Source organism: Tinamus guttatus, unplaced genomic scaffold (assembly GCF_059628265.1).
Source record: "Tinamus guttatus ecotype Peru unplaced genomic scaffold, ASM5962826v1 Tinamus_guttatus_pri_ptg001057l, whole genome shotgun sequence".
Lineage (NCBI taxonomy): Eukaryota > Metazoa > Chordata > Aves > Tinamiformes > Tinamidae > Tinamus > Tinamus guttatus.
The window spans coordinates 1-10,035 of NW_028289591.1; the positions used below are offsets into that span (position 1 = coordinate 1).

At 60.4% G+C, this 10,035-nt stretch overlaps 2 protein-coding genes, 10 non-coding genes and 1 pseudogene across 12 annotated transcripts; 7 read left to right on the top strand and 6 right to left on the bottom strand.

Moving 5' to 3' along the window:
- Window positions 1-2,538: 2,538 nt before the first annotated feature.
- On the top strand, window positions 2,539-2,928 carry LOC104579177 (histone H2A type 2-C). The gene has a single exon (XM_010226770.2). It carries the CDS (start codon window positions 2,539-2,541, stop codon window positions 2,926-2,928), a length of 390 nt encoding a protein of 129 aa, XP_010225072.2.
- A 560-nt stretch (window positions 2,929-3,488) lies between these two features.
- TRNAE-CUC (transfer RNA glutamic acid (anticodon CUC)) lies at window positions 3,489-3,560 on the top strand. The gene has a single exon. It is a non-coding gene; the product is annotated as a tRNA-Glu (tRNA).
- A 267-nt stretch (window positions 3,561-3,827) lies between these two features.
- TRNAT-AGU (transfer RNA threonine (anticodon AGU)) lies at window positions 3,828-3,901 on the bottom strand. Its single transcript has one exon. It is a non-coding gene; the product is annotated as a tRNA-Thr (tRNA).
- A 201-nt stretch (window positions 3,902-4,102) lies between these two features.
- TRNAD-GUC (transfer RNA aspartic acid (anticodon GUC)) lies at window positions 4,103-4,174 on the top strand. The gene has a single exon. It is a non-coding gene; the product is annotated as a tRNA-Asp (tRNA).
- A 353-nt stretch (window positions 4,175-4,527) lies between these two features.
- On the bottom strand, window positions 4,528-4,599 carry TRNAM-CAU (transfer RNA methionine (anticodon CAU)). The gene has a single exon. It is a non-coding gene; the product is annotated as a tRNA-Met (tRNA).
- Window positions 4,600-4,980: 381 nt separating this feature from the next.
- TRNAA-CGC (transfer RNA alanine (anticodon CGC)) lies at window positions 4,981-5,052 on the bottom strand. Its single transcript has one exon. It is a non-coding gene; the product is annotated as a tRNA-Ala (tRNA).
- Window positions 5,053-5,150: 98 nt separating this feature from the next.
- TRNAS-GCU (transfer RNA serine (anticodon GCU)) lies at window positions 5,151-5,232 on the top strand. Its single transcript has one exon. It is a non-coding gene; the product is annotated as a tRNA-Ser (tRNA).
- Window positions 5,233-5,538: 306 nt separating this feature from the next.
- Window positions 5,539-5,612, top strand: TRNAN-GUU (transfer RNA asparagine (anticodon GUU)). The gene has a single exon. It is a non-coding gene; the product is annotated as a tRNA-Asn (tRNA).
- A 239-nt stretch (window positions 5,613-5,851) lies between these two features.
- TRNAG-GCC (transfer RNA glycine (anticodon GCC)) lies at window positions 5,852-5,922 on the bottom strand. Its single transcript has one exon. It is a non-coding gene; the product is annotated as a tRNA-Gly (tRNA).
- Window positions 5,923-6,324: 402 nt separating this feature from the next.
- Window positions 6,325-6,714, bottom strand: LOC148590868 (histone H2A type 2-C-like). The gene has a single exon (XM_088538376.1). It carries the CDS (start codon window positions 6,712-6,714, stop codon window positions 6,325-6,327), a length of 390 nt encoding a protein of 129 aa, XP_088394502.1.
- A 1,620-nt stretch (window positions 6,715-8,334) lies between these two features.
- Window positions 8,335-8,728, bottom strand: LOC104577716 (histone H2A type 2-B-like; annotated as a pseudogene).
- Window positions 8,729-9,727: 999 nt separating this feature from the next.
- On the top strand, window positions 9,728-9,800 carry TRNAK-UUU (transfer RNA lysine (anticodon UUU)). Its single transcript has one exon. It is a non-coding gene; the product is annotated as a tRNA-Lys (tRNA).
- Window positions 9,801-9,944: 144 nt separating this feature from the next.
- On the top strand, window positions 9,945-10,016 carry TRNAQ-CUG (transfer RNA glutamine (anticodon CUG)). The gene has a single exon. It is a non-coding gene; the product is annotated as a tRNA-Gln (tRNA).
- Window positions 10,017-10,035: the final 19 nt, after the last annotated feature.

Genomic DNA, 10,035 nt, shown 5'->3' on the forward strand with positions numbered 1-10,035 from the left:
CCAAGGAACCTGCAGATGAGGCCTCAAGTTGAGGATCAGGTTGGATATTAGGAGAAATTCTACATGGAAAGAGGAGTGAGGCCTTGGAGAACCTGCAGATGAGGCCTCAAGTTGAGCCAGGGGAGGATCAGGTTGGATATTAGGAGAAATTCCACATGGAAAGAGGAGTGAGGCCTTGGAACAGGCTGCCCAGGGAAGTCACCATCCCTGGTAGTGTCCAAGGAAGCTGCAGATGAGGCCTCAAGTTGAGGATCAGGTTGGATATTAGGAGAAATTCCACATGGAAAGAGGAGTGAGGCCTTGGAGAACCTGCAGATGAGGCCTCAAGTTGAGCCAGGGGAGGATCAGGTTGGATATTAGGAGAAATTCCACATGGAAAGAGGAGTGAGGCCTTGGAACAGGCTGCCCAGGGAAGTCACCATCCCTGGTAGTGTCCAAGGAAGCTGCAGATGAGGCCTCAAGTTGAGGATCAGGTTGGATATTAGGAGAAATTCCACATGGAAAGAGGAGCGAGGCCTTGGAACGGGCTGCCCAGGGAAGTCACCATCCCTGGTAGTGTCCAAGGAACCTGCAGATGAGGCCTCAAGTTGAGGATCAGGTTGGATATTAGGAGAAATTCTACATGGAAAAAGGAGTGAGGCCTTGGAACGGGCTGCCCAGGGAAGTCACCATCCCTGGTAGTGTCCACGGAACCTACAGATGAGGCTCTTGGGGATGTGGTTTAATGGGATGGCATGGAGGGGTTTGTGGTTGGACTCGATGATCCCGAGGGTCTTTTCCACCCGTAACGATTCCGTGATTCTCCGACCTCGCAGGAGCTTCCTCCGCGATTTCCTCTCCCAAGGCCTCTGCGAGGTTTTCCTCGTCGTGCCCAAGGCCGTGGAAGAAGCCGGCGCCTGGTTGAACCCGGAGTGACTCCCTGGGGATTCGAATCCAACCAAAGATGGGAATGGGAGGCTCGGGCGGCTCTTCCTGAGCCCGACTTCGGTGCTGCCCCGAACGGGGAGAAATCGGCCCCGAAACAGCCGCTATCCCGTCACCGCCGCCGTTTTTTCCGGTAGGGATAAACGGGATGCTGTGAATCCGGCCGGGTGACATCCTCGCTGGTGCGGGAAGCCCGGCTGGCCCGGGAGCCGTTTTCACCCGTCTTCCTGTGCCCTTATTTCACTCGTTTTCACCCCGTTTTGCTGTTCCCCTCCCGCTGCGTTTCCCTGGGGCTGCAGACGGTGTCCGGGTGTTTTAATACGGTGTAACGGGTTGTGGGTTGTACCCACGCGGCGGTCGCTCGTGTTAGGTACCGCCTGTAGCGCTGTCGGTTGTGCTGCCTGTGGGTTGTACCCCGCGCTGCTCTCTCACACTGTACACGACGAGTGTGTGTCACCCGCTGGGTGTCACCCACTGCTTGCGCACACCCGGCCCCACTCACAGTCGTGCAGCTTCCGCACCGCGCGGTGCCACGTGTCACCCTCGCCGCTTGTGCACGTTTGTTACCCCTCTCTTTTCCGTGCCAAGGGCAGCATCTCCGGCACCTCCGCCTGTTATTTCCGGACAGCTCCGGTGCTGGAATTCCCCTCTCCCCCCTGAGCTCTGGGATGCCCAGGACAGGCACCTTAACAGCACTAAACCCAATTAATGCCAACTGTTAATCACAACGTGATTAAATTATGGTTGCGATTAGAGCTTCATTTCCAGCTTGATGGCTCTTCCACTACTTTTCCCATTGCTGCTTCCGGAGGGGGGAATGAAACTATCCCAAACTCAGGGCAAGTTTTTTTTGGGGGGGCAACTAATCCCAGTTCTGTCCCCCAAGCAGAGCTGCATTCACTGCCCCCCAGAACAAAACTGGTGCTGGGGGCTTCCCAACTGCAGCATTTCCAGAGGGAGAAACCCCAGGAATAAACCACTTAATTAAGCTGTTTGCGGCATATATTGGAAAGAGGAAATATATTTCAAAAGACCAAAATCTGGGGATTTTATGTCACTAAGGAGGCTGAAGGGAAGTGACTTCGCAGCGTGTTTGTGGGGGCAGCTTCAGGTCCCGCCCGCTGCTGCGCGGAACAGAATGGGGGGCGCGCGCGGTGGCCGCCCTTTATATCGCCGCGATGCAAATGAGGCTCCGCAGCGCGCGCGCCCATTGGCCCGCAGCGCACGGGGGGCGCGGCCCATGCAAACCAGCGGCTCCAAAGCACCGCCGCTCATTGGCCGCCGCGGCGCCTCCTCTCCCGGCCAATCGGCGGGCGCCTCCTCTCCCGGCCAATCGGCGGGCGCCTCCTCTCCCGGCCAATCGGCGGGCGCCTCCTCTCCCGGCCAATCGGCGGGCGCCTCCTCTCCCGGCCAATCGGCGGGCGCCTCCTCTCCCGGCCAATCGGCGGGCGCCTCCTCTCCCGGCCAATCGGCGGGCGCCTCCTCTCCCGGCCAATCGGCGGGCGCCTCCTCTCCCGGCCAATCGGCGGGCGCCGTTTGCATCCCCGCGCGCGCATAAAAGCGGCGCGGGCGGCCCCGGGCTGCGCTGGCTCGTGCCGGGCTCGCGTCGCTGCCATGTCGGGCCGCGGGAAGCAGGGAGGCAAAGCGCGCGCCAAGGCCAAGTCGCGCTCATCCCGCGCCGGCCTCCAGTTCCCCGTGGGCCGCGTGCACCGGCTGCTGCGCAAGGGCAACTACGCGGAGCGCGTGGGCGCCGGCGCGCCCGTGTACCTGGCGGCCGTGCTCGAGTACCTGACGGCCGAGATCCTGGAGCTGGCGGGCAACGCGGCGCGCGACAACAAGAAGACGCGCATCATCCCGCGCCACCTGCAGCTCGCCATCCGCAACGACGAGGAGCTCAACAAGCTGCTGGGCAAGGTCACCATCGCGCAGGGCGGCGTGCTGCCCAACATCCAGGCCGTGCTGCTGCCCAAGAAGACCGAGAGCCACAAGCCCAAGGGCAAGTGAGGGCGCCGCGGCCGCCCCTCGCTCGCTCGCTCGCTCTCGCCGCTTCCACCAAAGGCTCTTTTCAGAGCCGCCCACGTGTTCGCGAGAGAGCTGCGGTCCTGCCGGAGCGGCGCGACCCGGCGCGGGGAAGGGGCTCGGCGGGGCCGGGGGAGGCAGCGGCGGGGCTGGGGCCGGCGGCTCCGGCGGGGCGGGAGGAGCCGAGCGGGGCGCCCCGCGCTTCCTTCCCGCTTCTGCGGCGACCAATGAGCGCCGAGCGCGCGAAATTCCAGGCGTTCACGCGCGCGGCTCGCTCCGCCCACTCCCCTGAGCGCGCGAACTCGCTCCTCGCGTCCCTCCCGCGCATGCGCGGCGCGGACGGGGCCGGGAAGCGGCTCTCGCTCCCGGTGCGCGGGACTCCGCGGTCGCTGCGGCGGGAGCAGCTCTTGGAAGACGGCGCCGAGGAGCCGCTCTGCGGGCGGGGAGCTGCCGCTGCTGGTACCGCGTCGGGGCTAACTTGGTACGACTCTTTTTGGGTGTAAAAAGTGCTTTTTCTGCCCTGAATGGGAGGGTGTTTTCATCACTCCCTGGTGGTCTAGTGGTTAGGATTCGGCGCTCTCACCGCCGCGGCCCGGGTTCGATTCCCGGTCAGGGAAGTGTATTTTTTTCGTTTGTTCTTCTTCTCTCTTTTCCCTTTTTTAATTTTCTGTTCAGTTTTCCCCTCTCTGCCGCCTTCTCGTTCTCGCTCGCACGGCGCCCGCAGCAGGAGGGATCTCTCCTAGGGAGGGTACCCGGAGCTGCATCTTCCTCCGCCCGGAGAACCTGCTGCCTCCCTCGGCAGTAGCAATTCAGGAGCTTAAAAAATTAAACGAGATGGGGAAACGGAAAAAAAAAACATACCGCGGCCATCAGGAATAATAGACAGGCACCGCTGGGATTCGAACCCAGGATCTCCTGTTTACTAGACAGGCGCTTTAACCAACTAAGCCACGGCGCCGCTTGTGAATGGAATCGGCCATTTTCCTCCATCTCCGAGGGCGGCCCCAACGCGCCCCGCGCCCGGTCCGTTTCCCGCAGGCGCCGCGCGGAGCCGAGCCCCGTTTTGCCCCGTTTTGTCCCGTTTTTCCCATCCTGGAATTACATCCCGGTGGTCGCGGTGGGCAGAGCACGGCCGGGCCGGGAGGTCTTTTCGGCCCCTTCCTCGTTAGTATAGTGGTGAGTATCCCCGCCTGTCACGCGGGAGACCGGGGTTCGATTCCCCGACGGGGAGGTTGCAAAATTTTTTGCTTTTTTCCCCTCGATCAGGGGCGAAAAAGCGCGAGGGGCTAGCCCCCTCGCGCTTTTTCGCCCCTGATCGAGGGGAAAAAAGCAAAAAATTCTTGCAACCTCCCCGTCGAGGAATCCGAACCCCCGGTCTCCCCGCGATTGACAGGCGGACCTGAGAGGGGACTGTAGCAGCCCCCGGCGCCCCGCCCACCACCTCCTCCCAGCCAATGAGCGCCCGCTCCCCTCGCGAGGGTCTAAGCCTCTTTTTGGCGCCAAATTTTGAGTGCCCCTCGCGCTTCAGTCTCGGGGGCCGCGCGGGAATGGTAGAAAACGCAGGAATGGAAGAAAAATCGGAGCTAGCAGAGGATGGTTTCGATCCATCGACCTCTGGGTTATGGGCCCAGCACGCTTCCGCTGCGCCACTCTGCTGCTGGTTGAAAAATATGTTTGCTTTTTTATCTTTAAATGGGATGAAACAGTGGCCGGCCGTGGAATTTCTTGTATTTAGGGGTCGTTGCCAGTGGCGTGACTCGGGGGGTTTCGGGACGCGGCCCCGCGTTTTCCCTCGCCCAGATGGAGGGTGAAAACAAACGCTGGAACGCGGGTGAGGAAGGAGAAAGACGAATAAGCAGGAAAAGAAAGGAAGAGGGAGAAGTGAAGAAGGGGAAGGAGGAGAAAAAGGAAAACAAGAGGGAGCAGCAGGGCCAGCAGCCACTTCAAGCCGAGGGCGCAGGGGCCCCACGGGAGATTCTGGGCTGCTCGCGGGGTTCCTCCGGTCCCCAAAAGGCCGCGGGGGCTCCGCGCCACCGCTGGAGATGCCGGGGATTGAACCCGGGGCCTCATACATGCGAAGCATGCGCTCTACCGCTGAGCTACATCCCCTGCGACCGAACCGGCCCCGCCGCTGCCCTTGGCCGCCCCGGTGCCGGTCCCGGTTCCGGAGCGCCCCATGGCGCCGCCGCGGCGCCCCGCAGCCGGCGGACGAGGTGGCCGAGTGGTTAAGGCGATGGACTGCTAATCCATTGTGCTCTGCACGCGTGGGTTCGAATCCCATCCTCGTCGGGAGCGGTGTGGCTTTTGCATCCCGCTCCCACCCTTTTCTCCTCCCGTTCTCTCCTTTGCTGCAGCCCGGGGGGATTTGGAGATCGCTTGGGAAAACGGGATATCCACCCCTTGGGGCGCGCCCAAAAGTGCTGCGGGAGAAAAGGGACCAGGGAGACGGGTTGAACACGTAAGTTTTGAGGGTCGCGCTCAGCGCCGCAGAGGCCCCTTGGGGACCTGGAGGTGGCGGGTCCCCCCGATGTCCCCACGGAACCTCCCGCCGGGATGCGGGGTGGAAATAGCGGGGCCGGGAAACCACGGGCGTGGGTCTCTGTGGCGCAATCGGTTAGCGCGTTCGGCTGTTAACCGAAAGGTTGGTGGTTCGAGCCCACCCAGGGACGCCGGGGAGGTTTTTATTATTATTATTTCCCCTCCTGAAAAATTCGTTTATTTTTCTGCTCGAAGCAAAGTGAAATCATCAGTTCGCTGCTGCCAGGGGTTGAGGGTGCAAGGAGCCCGGGTGGATCTTCGCGTGGAAGGGAACGGGATGAGGGTCGTGGGCGGCAATAAGGGGAGAGAAGGCAGTTTTATTCTCCAAAACGAAAAGCAAGGAAGAGGAAAATAAATTAAAACAGAGCGTTGCATTGGCCGGGAATCGAACCCGGGCCTCCCGCGTGGCAGGCGAGAATTCTACCACTGAACCACCAATGCTCCTGGTGAAAAACGCGCGTGGGAGTGGGACCAAGAGCCGCTTCCCGGCTCCGTCCGCGCCGCGCATGCGCGGGAGGGACGCGAGGAGCGAGTTCGCGCGCTCAGGGGAGCGGGCGGAGCGAGCCGCGCGGGAACGCCTGGAATTTCGCGCGCTCGGCGCTCATTGGTCGCCGCAGCCGCGGAAAGGAAGCGCGGGGCGCCCCGCTCGGCTCCTCCCGCCCCGCCGGAGCCGCCGGCCCCGGCCCCGCCGCTGCCTCCCCCGGCCCCGCCGAGCCCCTTCCCCGCGCCGGGTCGCGCCGCTCCGGCAGGACCGCAGCTCTCTCGCGAACACGTGGGCGGCTCTGAAAAGAGCCTTTGGTGGAAGCGGCGAGAGCGAGGGGGCGAGGGGCGGCCGCGGCGCCCTCACTTGCCCTTGGGCTTGTGGCTCTCGGTCTTCTTGGGCAGCAGCACGGCCTGGATGTTGGGCAGCACGCCGCCCTGCGCGATGGTGACCTTGCCCAGCAGCTTGTTGAGCTCCTCGTCGTTGCGGATGGCGAGCTGCAGGTGGCGCGGGATGATGCGCGTCTTCTTGTTGTCGCGCGCCGCGTTGCCCGCCAGCTCCAGGATCTCGGCCGTCAGGTACTCGAGCACGGCCGCCAGGTACACGGGCGCGCCGGCGCCCACGCGCTCCGCGTAGTTGCCCTTGCGCAGCAGCCGGTGCACGCGGCCCACGGGGAACTGGAGGCCGGCGCGGGATGAGCGCGACTTGGCCTTGGCGCGCGCTTTGCCTCCCTGCTTCCCGCGGCCCGACATGGCAGCGACGCGAGCCCGGCACGAGCCAGCGCAGCCCGGGGCCGCCCGCGCCGCTTTTATGCGCGCGCGGGGATGCAAACGGCGCCCGCCGATTGGCCGGGAGAGGAGGCGCCGCGGCGGCCAATGAGCGGCGGCGCTTTGGAGCCGCTGGTTTGCATGGGCCGCGCCCCCCGTGCGCTGCGGGCCAATGGGCGCGCGCGCTGCGGAGCCTCATTTGCATCGCGGCGATATAAAGGGCGCCCACCGGGCGCGCCCCTCATTCTGTTCCACGCGGTGGTGGGCGAGGATGCCCGGGGCGACCACGGCAGCGCCCGTGCCCAAAAGGGGCACCTAGAAGGCACTGGCCAAGATGCAGAAGGGCGACAAGAAGTGACAACACAGCCATAAAGGGGAGCTTCTCTATCTGCCTTTACAAAGTGCTGAAGCAGGTGCACCCCAAAACTGGCTTTTTTTTACAAGGTCACAGGCATTAGTGATCTCCTTTATGCAGAACATCTTTGAGTGCCTCGAGGGCTGCTTGGTGAGCTGGCCAAGCGCACTGGATCCGAGCCGCCCACTTCCTAACAGAGCTGCAAACTCTTACACTCTATCTTATAGAAAGATGATATTTATTACGTTTTCAAAAGTTAGTGTGATTGCTCTATAAGCTATAACTTCTGATTCCTTCTGCATGTCAGTAGCATGCTGCATTTATAGCCATTCTTAAAATTATTCATTGCCTCTTACAGAAATGAAAGGAGTTTTTGTAGCGTTAAGGGAATAGAAGATACTTTTCAAGTTCATGTTTTATGCATCTTGCACCTTGTCCTCATTCATATCTCTGCTATTAATCTCCTGCTGATATGGCTCTTGGAAGCTGCTTCTAGAAAGATACCTTAGGAAGCAGAGAGGATTTGCTTTTCTGCAGGGTTTTAATTCCAGAAAATCCTTCCTTGGCTTTTAGTGGTGGCTGTTAACCTGTCTAGGAAAGCAGTAATGATGTTTTTCCTGGCTAGGGGCTTAGCTCTGATGTTTCCAGCACTGAGTGACATATCCTTGTGCAAGGGGAGGCTCCAGGCGAGGAAGGAGCAAGATGGGGGCAGCTCTTTTTGAAGAAATGGAATTTCTGTGCTTATTGGAGGAATACTTAAATGTTTTTTAAAGGTTTTTGGTTGGATATGTGGCACCATCTGATCTGCTGTTTTGCTCCCTCTGGACTCCTTCCTTAGCATAGTCTTGCAGGATTTGATGTATCGCTACCTGTGTTTAAAGCAGCTATCAGCAGGTTTTATTTAATTTGTATTGGAGGTTATTCTGGCAGTCTTTTTAGGGATCTCAACGGCGATGGGAGGTTCTCATCTGCATCAGATGCAGTGGTTGTGTGCAATGCAGCAAAGCAGGAGTGTACAGGGGTTAGCAAAACTGAGCTTCCGCATAACTATTATCATCACCAATTATAACTTAAATTGAAGCACACTTCTGGATTTCAAGTTTAGAATCAAATTATTCTACAATTGAAAGGAACTTCCAGCTCTTTTCCTGAAGCAGTAGGTGGCTCTTAAAAGAGCCTTTGGGTTTAAAATAGGAGGAAAAAAAAGACCTTAGGGCCGTATATGAAGCTAATTGGTCTCCAGGGAACTCTCACTTGCCCTTGGGCTTGTGGCTCTCGGTCTTTCTTGGGCAGCAGCACGGCCTGGATGTTGGGCAGCACCCCAACCCTGCGCAATGGTGACACCCCCAAGCAGCTTGTTGAGCTCCTCGTCGTTGCGGACGGCGAGTTGCAGGTGGCGCGGGACTGATGCGCGTCTTCTTGTTGTCGCGCGCCGCGTTGCCCGCCAGCTCCAGGATCTCGGCCGTCAGGTATTCCATGACCGCGGGCCAGGTACACGGGCGCGCCGGCGCCCACGCGCTCCGCGTAGTTGCCCCTTGCGCAGCAGCCGGTGCACGCGGCCCACGGGGAACTGGAGGCCGCGCGGGATGAGCGCGACTTGGCCTTGGCGCGCGCTTTGCCTCCCTGCTTCCCGCGGCCCGACATATCTCAACAGCAGCAGAAACAAAAACGCAGCGCGCGCCGGGACCTGCCTTTTATACCCTGCGAGGGATTGAAACCGCGCGTTCTCATTGGCTATCTCGCCGCTCCGCAAGCGAACCAATAGAAGAGCACTGAGTCCTTCCTCCTGGCCAATAGCGGCGCGCGATTTGGAGCCGCCTCGTTTTCCGCGCGCGGTGGTGTGGGCCGGTTCGTGGTCAAGCGGCGAAGCCGCTGCCGCCTCGGAGCGGGGTGGGCTGCAACTGCGCGTGGATCATCGTGGCCGGACCGCAGAACGGCGGCCACGTGCTCGGTAACTTCCTCTCTTTGTGTATGAGAGATTTGTGCATAATCGAAAATCTTTTTTTTTTTTTTTTTTTTTTTAAAAGAGAAATTTCTATGAGACTACGTGCCAGCTACCGCCCTATCCTTCCACGCGGGGAGCGCTTTTAAGGAGTTCCCATCGCTTAATTTTATTTAGGTTCTAATCGTGGTGGCCGCGCTAGCCCCGAGCTCGCGGGGGGCTCCGATTTGGCCACGCGGGGCAGCGTTTCCGCGTGGGAGGAAGCGAGAGGGGCCGGTGGAAACCGCGCCAGGGGCTGCAGTTCTCCCTCCGGTCCGCCCTTACCGGGTCGAGGGGGGGAGCTCCGCCCACGGCCGCGCCGGCCGGGTGTCCCGGGGGGGCTGCAGTTCTCCCTCAGGTCCGCCCTTACCGTGAGCTCCGCCACGGCCGTCCCGCGAAAGGGGGTGTCTTTAATCTCAGCCTTCCTTTGGTCTCCAGTCACCATTTAACGTTCCTCTATTTCCCGATAATACCCCCAATTTTATTATTATTTTTTTTAGCCCTAAAGTTTGCCTTAGCCACCTTTGCCTGCCTCCTCCTGCCGTGCCTGGCCGGCCATGGCAGCCCCCAGCGCCTTCCCTTTGCTCCAGCCCCGCTACGCCAAAATCCTGCCCAAAATTCGGGAAGCTCCATGAAAGCGGCGCTGGGTAGCACATCCAAGAGCCCGGATAGCTCAGTCGGCAGAGCATCAGACTTTTAATCTGAGGGTCCAGGGTTCAAGTCCCTGTTCGGGCGCCTTCGGTTTTTGCTTTTTTCAGCGCGGAGCCGCCGCTTCCCCCTCTCCGTTTCGCTCCGCGGGCTGCGCTTTAGCTGCGCTTTTGTTGGAATTTTGAACCCCCGCGGCACCTGTGGGGCCCGGCGGCGCTGCCAGCGCGGGCCGGTCCCATGGTGTAATGGTTAGCACTCTGGACTCTGAATCCAGCGATCCGAGTTCAAATCTCGGTGGGACCTTCTCATTTTCGGGCTTTTT